Source organism: Manihot esculenta, chromosome 18 (genome assembly GCF_001659605.2).
Source record: "Manihot esculenta cultivar AM560-2 chromosome 18, M.esculenta_v8, whole genome shotgun sequence".
NCBI lineage: Eukaryota > Viridiplantae > Streptophyta > Magnoliopsida > Malpighiales > Euphorbiaceae > Manihot > Manihot esculenta.
In genome coordinates this window covers 1,399,160-1,416,990 of record NC_035178.2, presented here as the reverse complement: position 1 = coordinate 1,416,990, position 17,831 = coordinate 1,399,160, and the positions used below count along the sequence as shown (strand labels likewise).

The 17,831-nt window shown below is 37.3% G+C and overlaps 2 protein-coding genes across 3 annotated transcripts; one reads left to right on the top strand and one right to left on the bottom strand.

Annotated features, from left to right (window-relative positions):
- Nucleotides 1-1,038: 1,038 nt before the first annotated feature.
- Nucleotides 1,039-9,429, top strand: LOC110606497 (DEAD-box ATP-dependent RNA helicase 28). 2 transcript variants are annotated; one of them, XM_021745323.2, is made up of 19 exons: nt 1,039-1,463; nt 1,542-1,721; nt 1,807-1,875; nt 2,233-2,339; nt 2,567-2,645; nt 3,094-3,267; nt 3,452-3,600; nt 3,797-3,892; nt 4,353-4,455; nt 4,624-4,686; nt 5,023-5,084; nt 5,225-5,321; nt 6,250-6,368; nt 6,458-6,500; nt 6,741-6,845; nt 7,460-7,558; nt 7,628-7,711; nt 7,994-8,271; nt 9,007-9,429. In XM_021745323.2, exons 1-19 carry the CDS (start codon nt 1,125-1,127, stop codon nt 9,020-9,022), a joined length of 2,262 nt encoding a protein of 753 aa, XP_021601015.1. In that variant the 5' UTR covers nt 1,039-1,124; the 3' UTR covers nt 9,023-9,429. The 2 variants fall into 2 exon arrangements, with proteins under 2 accessions (XP_021601015.1, XP_021601017.1); XM_021745325.2 differs by having other exon boundaries at nt 1,040-1,463; nt 6,741-6,842.
- Nucleotides 9,430-11,235: 1,806 nt separating this feature from the next.
- Nucleotides 11,236-16,143, bottom strand: LOC110606496 (endoplasmin homolog). The gene is made up of 15 exons (XM_021745322.2): nt 15,979-16,143; nt 15,769-15,889; nt 15,542-15,695; nt 15,373-15,453; nt 15,157-15,268; nt 14,944-15,070; nt 14,690-14,828; nt 14,287-14,404; nt 13,974-14,170; nt 13,642-13,857; nt 13,379-13,544; nt 13,075-13,213; nt 12,825-12,975; nt 12,277-12,681; nt 11,236-11,697 (listed from the first exon to the last, which is right to left on the bottom strand). Exons 1-15 carry the CDS (start codon nt 16,043-16,045, stop codon nt 11,449-11,451), a joined length of 2,442 nt encoding a protein of 813 aa, XP_021601014.1. The 5' UTR covers nt 16,046-16,143; the 3' UTR covers nt 11,236-11,448.
- Between the last annotated feature and the right edge of the window lie 1,688 nt (nt 16,144-17,831).

Below are 17,831 nucleotides of genomic sequence, written 5' to 3'. Positions count from 1 at the left end.
ACTAACATGCTAAAATTTCACTCATCTAACTTAGCTAAATAGTACATAAGTCATTCATACATAAAGAACATACTACAATGTGGTTCAAAATAACTTCTATCTTCTGCATTTAAACAACTTTTTATGGTGTTTTTACAGCAAACACTATCAAGAGTAACAATATAATTATCATATAATTCTTCATCTGGTTCAAAATAGCTTCAATCTTTTGCAGCTTTACATGTAATTTTTTTATCTCTTCATTAATCTTCATCAACTCTTTTTTAGTCTCTGCAATCGTTCTTGATAAGTTGGCCTTGAACACCCCTAACCCTTCACCTATACTATTTGATGTTGGAGAGTTCACATTTGTTGGAATGCACCACCCAAGAAATGATCCACATTTGTTATCTCAACAGTAATAATACAACTTGTTTGGATTACTAACAGATTCAGATATGCGAATCCCCGCTCTTTTCCCACAGCAGCAATTCACATTCATGTAACCACCATACCAGCTTCCCATCGATCCACTAATGTCAGACATTCTCGTGAAGATTGAATGAATCCTTTAGGTGCTTGATCGTTGGCTATTATGAACTTAGGTGAGATCCTTTCACTGCTTGATCAATGTTGAAGATAGTCCCTCACAGAGAGTATACTGAAAAGGGTAAAATTGGAGGTGAGAGAGTAAATGGAGGATTGTTTGCCGAGAGATAATGTAAGGTTGCTTCTAGGGTTATGATCGGACTGTTATGGCAAACCCAACCCTACATTTCTGCTTAATAGGGATTGAAAAGGGTAAAATTGGATTTTCAAAATATTCTCTCCTTTTCATCTAATTTTTAATGGAAAAGAGGGTAATAGTGGATGGAAGGACTGATTTGTTGATGGTCTGATTATGTAAGAACGTTTTAATAGGTTTCTGAAAATATAAGAACTGACTTGTTAATAATGACAATACTTAGGGACTAAATTGTAAATCTCCCTTTATATAATAATGATAAAGAAACCCCAAATACGTTCTAAACGACGCCGTGTGATCGATCTCCTCCGCTTAAACCCTTCTGCTCTATACTCTAGCTCAAAACCCTTCATCATTACGGCAGAATAGACCAACTTCTTGTTCTTTTTCAATCACTACTATGGCCGAAAGCTTCATATTCGAAGCTCCTAGCGACGAGGAGCCTGAATTATCACATCATGAGGAAGAAGAAGAGGAAGAAGAAGAAGACTACGTCGACGACGAACAAGAAGAAGAGGAAGAAGAAGAAGCAGCGTCAAAGAAGAAACCTTCAAATAGGCATACTCAATCACCATGGGACTTCGCTTCTTACTCCGAATCCGTTGCGGAAGAACACGCTCGTCGAAGCACCACCTCCGTGGATTACAAGATATCAAGAGCTCTTCAGCATCGCTCCGTTCCTATCACCGCTCCCTCCGCCGACGCCGCCTCCGACTCCGACTCGGAACCTGACAAACAAGTAGCTAAAATCTATCTATCTCGTATTTCTTGTTGCAATGGACATCCTCATAATATTAATTTGTTTGTTCTTACACAGGAAGATTATAAATCAGAAGAGGATGTTGATGGGGCAAGTAATGCCGATGGAAGTAAGTCATTTTTTGCACCTGCTGAAGGAGCTTCCTTCCATGCCAATTCTTTTATGGAGCTCAATCTGTCTCGTCCATTGCTTCGGGCTTGTGAGGCTTTAGGTTACACTAAACCTACTCCAATTCAGGTTCTAGTTTTACTTTCGATTTCACTTTCTTCTAGAAGGTTTTTCATTTCTTCTTAGGTTGTTGAAGTATAGGGTTTTTCTGTAGGCTGCTTGTATACCACTGGCACTCACCGGCCGTGATATTTGCGGAAGTGCGATTACTGGCTCCGGGAAGGTATTTTTTTGTTGAATTTCAATTATATTTATAACTGTAACTGTTGCAATTGATTGCTAGTGACTTAGGAAATTAGGGTTTATTTAGTTCATGAAATGGAATAGTTAGGATATTTTACTGGCCAATATTTTAAGTTTATATCATACTAATTTAAAAATATTTACTTTGTATTATAGTCCTTGCATATTTTAAAACATAATAAAATATATCAAATTATGAAATTTGCTGTTTCAGGAAATGGTATTCAAAATTTAATTTGAACTAAATCTAGAAATAGTTAGTCTATACCCATCATATTCCTTGCAATTTTTTTGAACTAAACAAACTCTTAATCTTTTTTGTCCTTCAATCTTGCAGACAGCTGCCTTTGCATTACCTACTCTGGAGAGATTACTGTTTCGTCCAAAACGTGTTCAAGCAATAAGGGTCCTCATTCTCACACCAACCAGAGAGTTGGCGGTTCAGTGAGTATTACGTTTCCCATGTTGTACATTATTTCATATGTTTAATAGACATGTTGAGACAGGTCCAGGGTAAATTATAGTTCTCATTTGAGACATGATTTTTTTTTGTAGAAAGGTGTTTGTTGAGATATTTCATTATGCATTATAATGTTTACTTTTCTTCGTATAAGCTTTACCTTATTAAGTAGTTAATCAATGTTTGACTTTATATTATGCGTGTAATGCAGGGTTCACAGTATGATAGAGAAACTATCGCAATATACAGATATTAGATGTTGTTTGATTGTTGGTGGGCTTTCTACGAAGGTCAGCTCATTAATTTCATCTCTTAAAACTGCCTAATCCATAAATTACTGGTTGCATGTGAATCGACATTGATATTTTCTAGTGTTGCTTTTAGTAACCCCCCTTAAATTCTTCTGTTCCTAGGTCTGTTGGATTTCTACATTATGTAGCTCAGTCTATCTTTTTGGATTCTAGAGTTTCTTTCGTGTTTAGAATTATTGTTGGGCTCCTGGAATTTATGGATACAGTAGTTAAGTTTCAGAAAAGAAAAATTATGTGATATCTGTAAACTTCAAATATGAAAGATAATTTTTTTTGGGAAAAATAGTAAATGTCTTCTATTATACTTATAACTGTAATAAGCAAACCAAGTTCTTTTTTTTTATATATATATATATAAATTTTGTAGATGCTTTTATGCTTCTCTATGTTCAATTGTAATATAGCATGGTGGACATTTTTATTTCAGGTGCAAGAATCTGCCCTGAGATCAATGCCAGATATTGTTGTGGCTACCCCAGGGCGAATGATAGATCATTTACGCAATTCTATGTCTGTAGATTTGGATGATCTTGCAGTTTTAATCCTTGATGAAGCGGATCGTCTTCTGGAACTTGGATTTAGTGCTGAAATTCAGGAATTGGTACGCTTGACCTTATATTGTTTTGCCCTTATAGTGCCATAACTGAAAACAGTAATCTCTAACACACACTGTGAAAGTGCACCTTGTACGCCAAAGTTTGATCCTGTTGATCATTTATCTTGATAAAAATTTATAATGTCATTACTAGCTGCTCTTAGCATTGAGTGCCCTGTGTTATTGGCAGGTTAAGCTATGTCCCAAAAGGAGGCAGACCATGCTTTTCTCAGCTACAATGACTGAAGAAATTAATGAACTTATCAAACTTTCTCTGACTAAGCCACTGCGTCTATCAGCTGACCCATCTGCAAAACGACCAGCAACATTGACTGAGGAGTAACTCATTCTGATCCCACTCGCCCTACTTTATTCTTTATTATTATTCTAAGAGAAAGTTACGCGGTCTGGATCATGTTGTGCCCCTGTCTTTGAGATTCATTGTAATTGGTTGCACTTTAGAATAGTTCTAGAGTTATGAATAGATGCACTTTCTCTTATTTTTTTCCTTATCATAAATTATGGCTTTCTGCAGGGTGGTAAGGATCCGCAGAATGCGTGAGGTGAATCAGGAGGCTGTTCTTCTTGCCCTGTGTTCAAAAACTTTTACATCTAAAGTGATAATCTTCAGGTTGTTATTGCTTATTATAGTTTAATTAACGTATTTTTGTATTGAATTCACTGCAGTTTCTGAATAATAATATTTTGTGTGGGCTATCCATATGTTAGGGGAGGTCCATCTGAATTAGTGAATTAGTATATTTGCTGAAACTTACAAGAAGGATAGGGAAATGTTAAAAGTAATAGCAATATGAATCTTATTTTACCATTATTTTATAACAAAGGGGAACATGTTAAAGAATGTTAAGAAAAAAACTGTTGTTCTAAAATTCTGAGACTTTGGCATGACTTGCTTTTTCTTCCTACTGATGAGATGGGTCACCGCTGTGACTTTCAAAATGAGTTTTGTTCCTCAATAACAGTCAGAATGGAAGTTCGAGATTCTATCTTCTCGCAGTTTGAGTATATCTATTAGTCTTGGAATTTATTGATTATCTGGTTCTGATCAATTTGATTTTTCCATTGGGCAGTGGTACTAAACAAGCTGCACATAGGTTGAAGATTTTGTTTGGATTAGCTGGCTTTAAAGCTGCTGAGCTCCATGGAAATCTTACACAAGTACAGCGTCTTGATGTGAGTAACTTACTGTATAAGGCTGTTAGTGTGTGTCTGGGTCCATCAGAGAATTATTTTGTGAATATGTTGACCTATAACAAGGTGCTAAATGTTAGATCACTTTAGTTTGACACTTTATTAAGATCATTACATGGCTTTAAATTGACTAATGGTTTCCTGGTGTAGGCTTTGGAACTTTTCAGGAAGCAACAAGTCGATTTTTTGATTGCTACTGATGTAGCTGCTCGTGTGAGTGGATATACTATGTATTATCTTCTTATAGTTTACTAGCAGTTCTGTATGTCATTGTGTTATGGCTTGTCCATTACATCATTACTTCCTTGCCCCTTTTTAACAATTTTTTCTTTGGCCAAGTTTTAAGGGTTTTTTTGGTGGATGGGCTTTGAGGTCAATTATAAGTCATGACTGAATGCCAAAATGTTTTCTCATACTATATGAGCTGAAGTCTATTTGCCTCTTTTTCTCAACTCCAAAATTTTCCTATTTATTTCAGGTGTAGTATCAGAATTTGGATAATTTGAGATGTGTTCTTTTCTGTGACATGTTATTTATCACTTTTTGTAGGGACTTGACATTATTGGTGTTCAAACAGTTATTAATTATGCATGTCCTCGGGATCTGACAAGGTGAATGCTGAACTATTACGTGATGGTGCTAGATCATGATATATTTCTTTGTTGCTAACTAGAACATTTCTTCATTACTTGATATTGATATCTGTACAAGTTCATCATAGCATCTCCTGTTTATCTGTTTGTCTGCACAGCTATGTTCATAGGGTCGGTCGTACAGCGAGAGCTGGTAGAGAAGGTTATGCAGTAACATTTGTGTCAGATAATGATCGGTCTCTTTTAAAAGCCATTGTGAGCCATTTTCTTCCTCCATCTTCTGAGTCTTGTTTGCTTTTAACTTTTTGTAAGAGATACAACAACATATTTGTTTTATTTGTGTGTTGAAATATGGTAAGTTAATAGAGCCACAAATTTAGCAATGCTATTTATCCTACGCCATTCTGTTTTCTTGAAAAATTGTTTTTATTGCTTTGTTTATGAATAATTAGATTTTGAGATTGAACTCAAACTCCATAAGTGGTTCTGATGATACTTTTTATTTTCTTTTTCTTGGAGGAGATGTGTATGTTCTCAATCCTAAGTCATGATAAGATAACATTTTCATCACTCCTCCGAAAATAAATGGTTGTATACAGTGTTAATGGTAAGGTTACATAGGTCCTAGCACTGAACTTTATAGGTGTTTTGGCTGGCTAGCTGAATTGCTAATTGCATTGTGACTTGAGAAATTGCTTCTCCTAATTCTTAGTAAAAAACTGCCTCCAAAATATGCCAATAGAGTGGGACGGAACATTAAGGCATATTTATTAGCTTTTGAGAAATTCATTGAATTTGTACTTATCTTTTTAGCTGTCTAGCTGCATAAAGTTCTCCCTAGGACACTGCATGTGGTTTTGGCAATGCCACATCTTTTTTCCTTCTGTTGTTTACTTAATTGATTTTGGCACTGGTGACCATGACTAGTCAGTCACTGGTGAAGTTTAGGTAGAAAGACTCGCACAAACTAGAATTTTAGTGTTTTGGCTTGTGTGGATTCTGGGTTCTACTATGTTAATATTCTAAATACAGGAATGAGGAATCCTCTAAGGAATTAGCTATTGCAGATTTTTAACATGGAAAATTATCACAGGATGATTAAATAGAAACATTCTCCAAATTTTCTTTCCTACACCATCAGTTTGAGCCTGATGTGGCTTACTTGGCTCTATCAATGTACTAGGCGAAGAGAGCAGGTTCAAAGTTGAAGAGCCGTATTGTTGCAGAGCAATCGATTGCTAAGTGGTCTCAGATAATTGAGCAAATGGAAGACCAAGTGGCTGCCATTCTTCAAGAAGAGAGGTTTTGATTGGGGTTCATTATCAAAGCTGTTTAACCAAGCATTGATATTCTTTATTTGGACTGAAGTTATAGATATTGAAATGCTGCAGGGAAGAGAGAGCTTTAAGAAAAGCGGAAATGGAAGCAACAAAGGTACTTGCCCATATGCTCTATCTGGACAGCTTTTTACAATTGATGTCTTCCAAAATATAATGCACTTATTCGATGGATCATGTTTGAAGCTTTTCATTTTTTTTTCGAAATTATTTTCCTGCATTAGCATTGTGTGGATCACTAGTAGCGCTAGATTTTCTGCTGCCTATTACAAGTATTTTGCAGTCATGATCATTCTTATTGTTAAGAAGCGGTGAGCAAGTACATGCGCTTGTGCAGGCGGAGAATTTGATTACACACAAGGATGAAATTTTTGCACGCCCCAAAAGAACGTGGTTTGTAACAGAGAAAGAGAAGAAGCTTGTAGCAAAAGCAGCAAAGGTAGTTTGTATTGTATCATGCCTGTTTTTCATTTTGGGTTTTGTTTTATATTCAATTATCAGCAGTTGTCGAGGTAAACAAGTTATGAAAATGCTAATGATGATTATTTCTGACCATTAAAATTGACATTGGAACCTTTTAAGTTATCTTTTATAATGTATTTCTGATTTTTCTGCTCATAGTATGATACAAATGTCGATCTGATTTGATTGTTGTTATTTGATTGAAGCAAAAAGAATTACTTAAAAATTCTGAACATAAGAAGATGTCCTTTCTTTTGTGAAATTGCTAACAAAATTATGTTCAATTTAATCTATTGGATAATCATATATCTGAAAACTTGAATGACAAATAAGGTTTATTCTCCAGTTGAAGGTGGTTTTTCATCATATAGGAGTACAGTTATAGGAAGTAAGGTCTTCATTCTATAGGAAGATATTTTTCTAATTGACAAGTTAGTCTGTCATTATTCTTAGGTGGAGCTGTAGCACACACATGTTATTTGAAGTGTTGAATATTTTTTCTGATTGAAGTCTTAAAGAATGTCGTATTCGGTAGTTTGCATTTGATATTAATTTCTCCAACTAATCACATGGTGCCCATAATTCATGTGACAGGCATCAAAGGAGAAAGAAAAAAGTTCTGGGAATGAGGTTATGAGTGCCCAACAGGCTGAAGAACTTAAATTGAAGGAAAAGAGGAAGCGTGAGCGGGAGGTATTCTTTTGTTATAAAACATTTTCTTGAGGATACAGGGAATATAAAATGTCAATTTCTCTTGGACAGAAAATTTTGCCGCGGAAGAAGCGTCGAAAATTACAAGCAGCCAGAGAGATGTTGGAGGATGAAGATCAAATTGAGAAATCAGAAGTACGTTTCTCTGCTTCTATACTCATGGTTTTTGCGTCTATGTAATGTAGTTCTATTACTGTAGGTAATTAGTTTCCTTTTTTTCTTAATGGAAATATATCAAACTATATTGTGAATGTATTTCATTTATGTTGATAGAACTGGTGCCCAGTTGTATCTGCATGTGAACCTTCAACTTTTCATCAATCAGTGCTAAATGGCTAAATTACTTGATCAATATTTAGGTTCACGTCTCTGCACATTGGTATTTGGTAAATAATAATTAAATACAAAATACTGCAGGGTAGTGGTAAAAATAAGAAAGTGAAGGCTGGTATGTCACTGGTTGACCTAGGTTATCGACGGGCGAAAGCAGCGAAGGCTGTGAAGCGGGCACTAGATTCAGGCAAGATTGTGCATAAGGCTGGGAAGAAATCAAAGCGCCTCCCCGAAAGAACTCAATCAAGGACTGAAGAGATGCGAGAACTATTCCAAAGTGATATGACTGAGAAAAAGAGGACGAAAAGCAGTGGTGGAACGAGAAGCAAAAAGTCCAAGAATTCATTTAAGAGCAAATCACGGTATGCAGTGAAACTCTCTCCCACCCTCCTTCCTTCCCAGTTATCTGTCAGGTTCCAAGGTATTCTATGCTGTTTAGTCAAGAACAAGTTAAAAAACCAAGTTTGACCTTTAGTTAAGCTATTGCTTGTATCTCCATGGATCTGTTTATAATGGCTCATGATCATGGGGTTTGACTATTGGAAGAAACATGGTTTGGATATAATTTTCTGAAAATATCATACTATGCTTTAGAAGATACCAAAACTTCATTGCAGTTAAACTCCCAAAAGCTTCAAGAGTCCTCGACGTTGTTATTATTATCTTCAAACTCCCAAACCTCAAATATAAGGTTGAATGAGGAGTGTAAGATAATGTTAGAAGGTTCTTGATTTTTTATGAGGCCCCTTGTGCCAGGATCTGGCTCTCTGTCATAGTTGCTATAAACACTTACAATACCAGTCTCCTGATTGGGTGGATGTGTTATTTGGACAAGTGCCATATTGGTGGTGGATTATTTATTTATTTTGTTGGTGTGTATGAGTGAAGATATTTGGATATTTAGGAGTTAATGCAAGTAGCTAGCTTAGCAATATCATGGTAAATGACGTATAATCGCTGTCATATAAAGATTGAGATGAGATGAGTGCTAATCTTTGTTTCTTTTGTTCATAACCATGTCCAATACTGGCAGTCATGTGTGAATGCCCCATTAGTATTTGAATGAGTTATTTACCTGGAGCCAATTTCTTTTACAGGTACAAGCGCAGGTGATCTCAGTTTTGTTTATGAAAAGTTCAGCGCTGATCCATATCTAAAGAAGAGGCAGTTACTGCAGAGAGAGATAAATCAGAGGCGGATTATAGATAATACAGTCAAAGGAGATGATGGTTGGTGTTTTGTCAGCTTGCTATTTAAATGTATTCTTTTGGAATATGGGATGATGATCATTTTCTTGACATGATTCTATTGTCGACATGCCTTATTCACTTATGATCCATCAGAGGGGATTCTGGGGGAAAAGTCCTTTTGCCAAAAACCTTTGGCCTGCAAAGGCCGAAGCTTTCTTATTAGGCGGCTAGGCTGCTTTTCCTGAACTTGATATATTATATTTTGTATTATTTGAATCTGAAGTAAATCGGCGTCGGTTACAGATGAACCATAAGATCATCCCATTCTAATATCTTTGGAGAAGTGTGAAAATTTTCTATTGTATCCAAGTACGGATTCTCTGTGAAGACGCTAAAATTCCCTTGAAGCGTACAACTTTTCAGTAACAGGCCAGAAATGAGAACAGAAAAAAATCGGCGATCAAAATTAGTCGACTACACTCCCGTCAAGAAATGGTGCAAAAACGACGCCGTATAGGCAACTTCTTCCTTTAAATTTCTGTACCAGGCTTTCTATGATCGCGGTAATCTGAGACAAAAGGAAATAGGAAACTAACCAAATAAAACCCATTCTTTTCTGCAATTAATCTCATGAATGATATTACGTTCATAATTCTCCCTATTTTTGTTCAATCCATCTTCCCGTCGCTTAAGTCAATGGGTTTTTGCATACCTAAAATTATCCTTGCAAATGAATCTCTCAATCAGTGCGATTGGATTTATGAACTCACACTGGAAGAGCAACAGGTGTGGTCTTTATCTTCATGGAGGCTGTGGATGCCAATATTGTAAATTGCAAGGCTTCCAAGTACCAACCACCGTGTGGTCCCTCCTTATCCCACCCGCTGCAGAGCTCGAGGAGGTTAAAGGTTGGTCCTCAAAAGCTCTTCCATAGACCTGCATTGACCAGTCATGAAAAGTTGCCTCCAACCCACAGGACCTCCTTCAATTGCAAAACCAGAATTCAGATCGAAGTTAAGGCGTGAGGGACCTCACCGTTTAAACTTAGCGGTGCATTGGTCATAATCATCATAAATGAAGGTTGGGAGTAAGCAGGAGGAACAACAGATGCAGAATCCTGAATTGAGGTACCACAAGAGAGCCTCTTGAATCTAACATGTAGGCGGCTGAGACATCACATCTGAAGGAAAAATGAGCTGAAAATGGGGTAGCATAAATGAGCTTTATATTTTGAGAACATAACAAAAACTTACTCGTATGCTCAATTCACCAAATACATCCAAATAATATAATTCCATTTGTAATATTATTCATTTTGCGGACATGTGGCACAAATTGAACCACCTCAAAAATTAAGGAATGGCTTCTCACCCCTGGTCACAGTGAATTTTGTGATACAAAAACAATGCGGATAGAGTTTGGATAGCAGGTATATTCTACAATACTTCCAGTGATGTACATTTAATTCCTTTTTCACCTACGTTGTAGGAAATCTGCCCTTGAGCTACAATGTAGGAAATGGTCTGCTATTTAGTAGCCATGAGTCGATAGCCATGGTAATATTTGAATCAATATGCAATTAAATCATATCAAAACGACATGTATCAATTTAATTAAAATTGTTTTAATTGAACTCAAATCATATTAAGATCATCCTGTTCAAATTAAATAGATCTCGAGTCAAACTCAAATGTTCCTTTTAACCCGAATCAAAAACACTTTTATAGATTGGTTCTCATAATCTCTTTGAACTAATGAATACAAATTTTAAATCGACCCCAAACCAAAACTACGGCCAGTCGAATAATAAGGTTTTAAATAAAATTGAGGCTAAAAAAGGGTCTGGATGATTGACCTGGAACATTAACCTATGGCCAGTCACACATCAAGCAAGTAATTATCAGGCGCTCGGTGACTTCGGTTGCAAAATTATCAGGTCAACATAAGAAAATAAGAGGGGACAAAAACAAGTTTATGAAATTGCTCCACAACAGCCGACTTGCTACCAAATAATCTTTAATCCTCACCCATAATCATCAATGCTTTTAGTTCTAGTTTTAATTTCCTACGCAATCTCAGTTTCATAGGCCAGAGATTTTAGGGCAATTGTGAACAAGAAAGGGAAAGACAACAAAGTACAAACAAAGGGGACTTTGCATAGAAAATACACTCGTCATGAACTAGATAAAATTCCTGAATTCTACGGCTACATTGGCACCAAAAGCCAAGTCTTTCCTAAATTTGACAAAGGGAAAAATGCATGAAAGTGCTTTTCTCAAGAGACTAGGATAGAGGAGAAAAAGGACCGACATCGAAAAGGATGAAGTGTGACCCATAATTCCAGTCAATCTACAACTCATCCTTCACATCCGAGGTATCTGTATCCGCATCATTTTTGGAGGTATCTGCAGTTTCTTTTGTTTCAGTTTCTTCCACATCATCTTCCTCTTCAACATTAGCATCTGGGCTGATGTTTAGGCTAGATTTCACAGAGCTGTATATACGTGAGGCAAAATCCTTGGGATCTTGGAGCATGAAGCCACTCTCCATGAGTGCAGTTTGGTAAATGAGTTGTGCTGTTTGCTTTACGCTCTCATCCTGAAAAGCAAAATACATGATTAATTAATAACGGTGACCATAAATAGTTAATAAAAAAGCTGAAATTCTTCATGGACATGAAAATCATTTGCCGAGATGGAACAAAGTTCACCATTCCACACATACACCAAGAGCAGCAAACTAAAATCGAGCAAATGGATTCTACCGAAAATAAAAGGTGCTTTATGATGGGATAGAAGTAAAATTTCAGAGTCCATCTTACTAAAAGCTGACAATATGACCTGACCACACTCATCACACCATAGCACTTACAGCTAGCAGTAAACACACCAGTTACTCTGGGAGATAGCACCCAGTTCCTACCCGCTAAACCCAACCTTATTGCTGGTTGTAATCACTCTAAGTCCATTATACACATTCTAATAAAAGAATTGGTTAGGATATACGAGGCACAAAACTATCACACCCTTAAGATGTTTAAAGGCATTTAACTTTGAAAAATAGATCAAACTAAGTTCGGCAAGAAAACAAAATTCACAAAATCACATGATTCTAGTGTATAAATTCATGTTTAATTTATAGCAACACACTCTTAGCCAAAGATTCCATAAAATGTACCTCAGGGTCGTTGACAACTCTCTCACGGAGCTCCTTGATGATTGGGTGTCTTGGGTTAATCTCCAATACCCTCTTTCCTCGCATGTATGCTTGCTTGCTAGCATCTGTTAGAGTTTGAGACTGCATTATTCTCTCCATATTTGCACTCCATCCATACTTCGAAGTCACAACGACACAAGGTGTATTATCCAAACGATTGCTTATCTTCACATCATCTACATTTTCACTGGCAAGGACATCCTTCCACCACTTGGTGAGATCCTTGAATGACTCCTTCAATTCCTTATCTTTGGAGTCTTTCCCAAGTTTTAAGCCCTCCTTGGACACATTTTGGAATTTTTTGTCTTCATAGTCCATCAGATATTGCATCAAGTATTCATCAACTGGATCCGTGAAGAAAATGACCTGGCACATTTAAGCAGAAAAGGAATGAGCAAATCAGAAATAAAAGGGAGACAATCAATTTGAAGCAATAGCAAGAAGTATAGAATCATTGATTTCATAAGAACTAGGATATCTCCTAAAGAACAAATGTCTATCAATCATACCTCATAACCTTTCTTCTTGAGTCTCTCCAGGAATGGGGATTTCTCCAGTTGTTCTTTATTTGGTCCAGTTATGTAGAAAATATCCTTCTGTCCTGATTTCATTCTTGAGATGTACTGATCAAGTGAAGTTAATTTACCATCCGATTTAGTGCTGCATGAAGAGATTCCAGAACCATAAGATGACACCAACCAGGAAAAGCACACGACATGCATTTTTTTTTTTAAAAAAAAGGAAAAACAACAAAGTTACCTCTCAAATCTAAGAAGTTTTGCCAAGCGATTTCTGTTAGCTGCATCCTCAATGATGCCAAGTTTTATAGACTTGCCAAACTCATTCCAGAATTTTGCATACTGACCTTTCTTCTCATCGTCACCAGAATTCTCAACATCTGTGCATGCAGTAAGATAGCAATCAATCATTCACATTTAATATCACAATTAATAATGAAATGATAAACAGAACGTGGACCATAGAAAGGAAGTTGGATGGTTAGCACTTCTGGATGACTTGCTTTAGAGTGGAAACTAAAGAAACAGCCCAAGTAGAATGGTACCTTTCTTGTCTTTGTCCTTTGCCTCATCAGGATCCTCATCAGCAATTCTACGGATCATATCAAGGGCCTTCCTAATAAGTTTTTTCTTGATTGTTTTCAAGCTGCTGTGCTGTTGGAGCATTTCTCGTGAAACATTTAGTGGTAAAGTGTCAGAATCTACAAGGCCCTGCTCAAAATGTCACCAATATGTGAGTATCTCTATCAATTTTGAATTGTTGAAAGACAATTGCTAGAATGTTTTAGCATCACTTCAATGTCAATACCTTCAAAAAGTTCAAATATTTTGGCAAAAGCTCATCAAATTCATCTGAGATGAACACACGTCTAACATACAGCTTCAAGTTGGATTTAATAGTATTGTAGTAACTCTCATAAAGATCATGGGGAGCCTTTGGAGGCACAAACAAAACTGCCTTGAATTCAACATCCCCTTCTGCAGTAAAATGACTCCATGCCAGAGGTTTGTCATCACCGAAATCCTATTGAACAAAACAAGATGTACTACTGTTGAGAAAACTGCATATTGAGAAGATTGATAATTTATTTTCAACAGCACCACTGATAGTAGCAGAGCCATCACAAGATGGCAAATTACCTTTGCTAGAGAATGATAAAATTTTGTGTACTCTTCATCAGTCACCTCCTTTGGATTTCTCAGCCATATGGCTTTGACATCATTCAAAAGTTCCCATTCATATGTAGTTTCTTTCACCTTTTTTGTCTTTGGTTTCTCCTCTGTATCCTCATCTTCACCTTTCTCAGATTCCTCTTCTTCTTCAGAGCTGCTTTCAGCTGTTAATGACAATGATAAAAACAAAGGAAAATCACATGATGACATTAGAGCACATACAATTATACATTAACCCCAGAAAATTAAATAATGAAAACGGTCGCCAAATGATGCTCACATTTTTCCTCTTCATCGCTGGACTCATCTTCATCAGCAGGAACTTCCACATCAACTTCTTTACTTGCCCATAAGTAGATTGGGAAGTTGATGAATTCAGAATATTTCTTCACTAGCTCCTGCAAAGCAAAATAACTTTTGAGGTACTGATCTAACCTTAACTCAAACACAATCCATAGAACCATCTGAGAATCATTTCAAGCCATGCAAGCACACAACAAGAACTTAAGTCCTATCAGCATCAGTAAATACAGCAGCCAACCAAAATTGAAACTTGCCCAATTTTACATGTACTATACTGCAACATATTCCCCAAAACCTAATCTATTGTTATTGTGGGCATCAACCAAAAAAACATTGTAAATGTCTCAAAACAACAATAAAAAATGATAAAAGACACTAACTTTCAATTTGCTTTCCTCCAAGTATTCCCCTGCTTCATCCCTAAGATGCAGTCTAATCTCAGTTCCACGTCCTAGTGGTTCATTCCATGTATCCTCGGAGATTGCAAATGCTCCATCAGCCTTTGATTCCCATACATGCCTAAATGCCAAAAGAACAAAAGAAGGGTTAGCCAAATTTATTGTCTAAAAAGGCTTTAATAAATAGTACAACCTTTCAATATGTTCAGGAAAGTAATTAATCAAAAGAGGCTTACTGTTTGTCATCGTTATGTTTGCTGATGACTTCAACATAGTCAGCAACCAGATACACAGAATAGAACCCAACACCAAATTGTCCAATTAGATTGAGGTCTCCATTTGTCTGCATTTTCTCCACAAATGCTGGACCAAGAAATAGCAATGTCAGAATCAGCTTTACACTCATGCATAGTTAGAAACAATAAATTTAAATGCACATTTTTATCCACCTGAAGTTCCAGATTTAGCTATGGTTCCCAAGTTTTTGATCAAATCCTCCTTTGTCATACCTATACCTCTGTCACGAATTGAAAGAATTTTGTTTTGTTTGTCTAGCTTAATCTGTATTAAGCATGAAACAGCACATATTATAAATTATTAAACAAAAACAACAATTAGAACTAACGCCATTATTCTCCTGCATTAATACAATTCACACAGCTTACCTGAATGTCAAGCTTGGTGTTATCCCCTTCACCCAAAACCTCTTTGTCCGTGAGGGCGAGGAACCTAATCTTGTCTAGGGCCTGAAATTTAAAGAAATTTCTGGTGCAATTAGTTAATGCACAATCAAACGTGCACATGTAAGCATACATATAAAATCTATATGCTTACATCAGATGCATTGGAGATCAACTCCCTGAGGAAAATGTCTTTATTGCTGTAAAGAGAATTGATAATGATGTCCATGAGCCGAGACACCTCAGCCTGGAACTCATACTTCTGCGCATTACTGCGAAGTGATCTCTTTGAAATCGACTCTGCTTCCCTGAATCAATATAAATACATAAATATCAATCCCTTCCCGCACACAAGAACCAAGGTAAAACACACGCACGCACCTCTTTGCGACGTCAGAATCAGTAGATAGACCATTAGGAACAGCGCCGAGTTTCTCCTCAACCTTTGGAGGATCTACAGGATTCTGTGAATCACTCTCTGCATTTGCGTGTAGATTTTGGCCTAGAAACCCATACTCAGTAAACGAAACCAGAGAAAAGGAAATGAACTATATAATCCATAATATACAAACAACATAGTCTAGTAGCTACCTTGATCTGAGATGAGAGATAAAAGGCACAACAGCAGCAGGGCGGAAGGGATCGTCCACTTCCTCATCGCAATTTCCGATTCTAGTAGCTTCTCCCACTGAACGGATGTCTTCCTATGGATTTCAAATCTAAGATATGTTTGCGGAGCATATATAGCGTGGTTTGTAAGAGAGGGGTTTTAGATCTCCCGACACTCGAAATCAGTGTGCTAAAATTGTTTTCACTGGCTGGAGACTGCCAGCGTGGATGATCGATTCAAACGTGTCTGTAGCTTATTGGTAGTGGTATCGAAAATCGACGTGGAGAAACCAGGCGATCTGGACTACGCCGCATAAGACTTGAAAAACCAGAGTCTAGTTGACCGCTCTGATTGGCTTAAAGTTGCCACGATGGATAACCAGAGAAACTTGTGACATTTTTAGTTAAACGTGGCATTATTTTATTGGATAAGAAAAACGTGATTGACGTGGAATGCATCATTCTCACGTTGCCCTAATGGCATGCTTGGTTGCTTGCTAAATATGATTAGTCAACCATTTTGGTTAGGGTTGCAGGCAGCATCATATTCCCTCAAGGCATTAAGAGCATGTTATCTCGCATTCATGGGCATTATGACAACTAGGTCCAGGACACCCCGGTTCAGACCGGACTTATGCTGGAAGGACTAAACCTCAAACTCTATTAAACCTCAATAGTTGAGCTTGCTTTAAATATGAAACTTACTTTTGACGAGCTGAACAAGACTTGAATTCACACAAGGGAGACCTGACTCTATTTATCCCTTTGATCCCGTAAGACAATAAATCCCGTAACATCCGGGATTATATTCATATAATACCGAATGGAATTAAATAGCTGCCTGAAATTAAATAGCCATCTGATGATGGAAAAAGACAAGGACACAGTATGTTCGTACGTGCGGCTAGTACGACTGTGGCAGAAGGGTATAAACACATAACGACGGTTACATGTCACTAGAAAATAAAAGGAAAAAGGGATAAAGGAAGCAAGAGAGAGACAAACCAGAGCAAGCTTACCAAAATACACCTTGAACCCACCCTTTACTAGATTTCAGAGCATCAATTGGCGTCGTTTGTGGGAATGAAGGAGATTTTTTCATCACCGAAATTCTCATCCTCATTTTACCCACTAAGATACATATGGCCAACCACGATGAAAACCATACTGGAAACACCCTGCACGACCTGAGTTCAACTCGGGAAGGATCACAGTTCTTATTTTCTAGCTCAACTGCCCCATTAAACCAACACCCCATATTGTTCAGCCCTTCATCGAGCTCGGTCAAAACCGTGCCTCAAACTACCTTATCTGACTAAGAGCTGCAAAGTATGACTCTCTAATTACAAAACATTGCCCAATGGCTAGGCCAGATATTACAATAGAGAGGACTCAGCACTCCGTTGAGTGTACCACTTGCCGCTGAGGGGTTTAATAACCAAGCTCCTCAGAAGAATAGTAGGAGAACATATGACGAGGATGGAGAGGCCAGTCGAAGAAATGAGTTGATAGTCAGAACAAGAGGCAGGGTAGTGAGAGAGCTCATCGAGAATGATAGGGCTGAGAGTTATTCCTCCGAGCCAGCGGAAAGATCGAAGAGTAAAGAGCTAGAAAAAAACTACCGCATGGAGAAGAGGCCCAAGAGGGAGGATGTAGACGTTGATCAAAAGTTAGAAAGGCTGAAAGAACAATTACTAACGGAGTTGAGAGTACGAGACAACAACAGTCCTCTATTACCAACCTCATCACAGTTTGTGAGATGGGTTCAGTAAGAAACTATTCTCATGAAGTTCATGATGCCAACAATAGCGACTTATGATGGGACGGAAAACCCC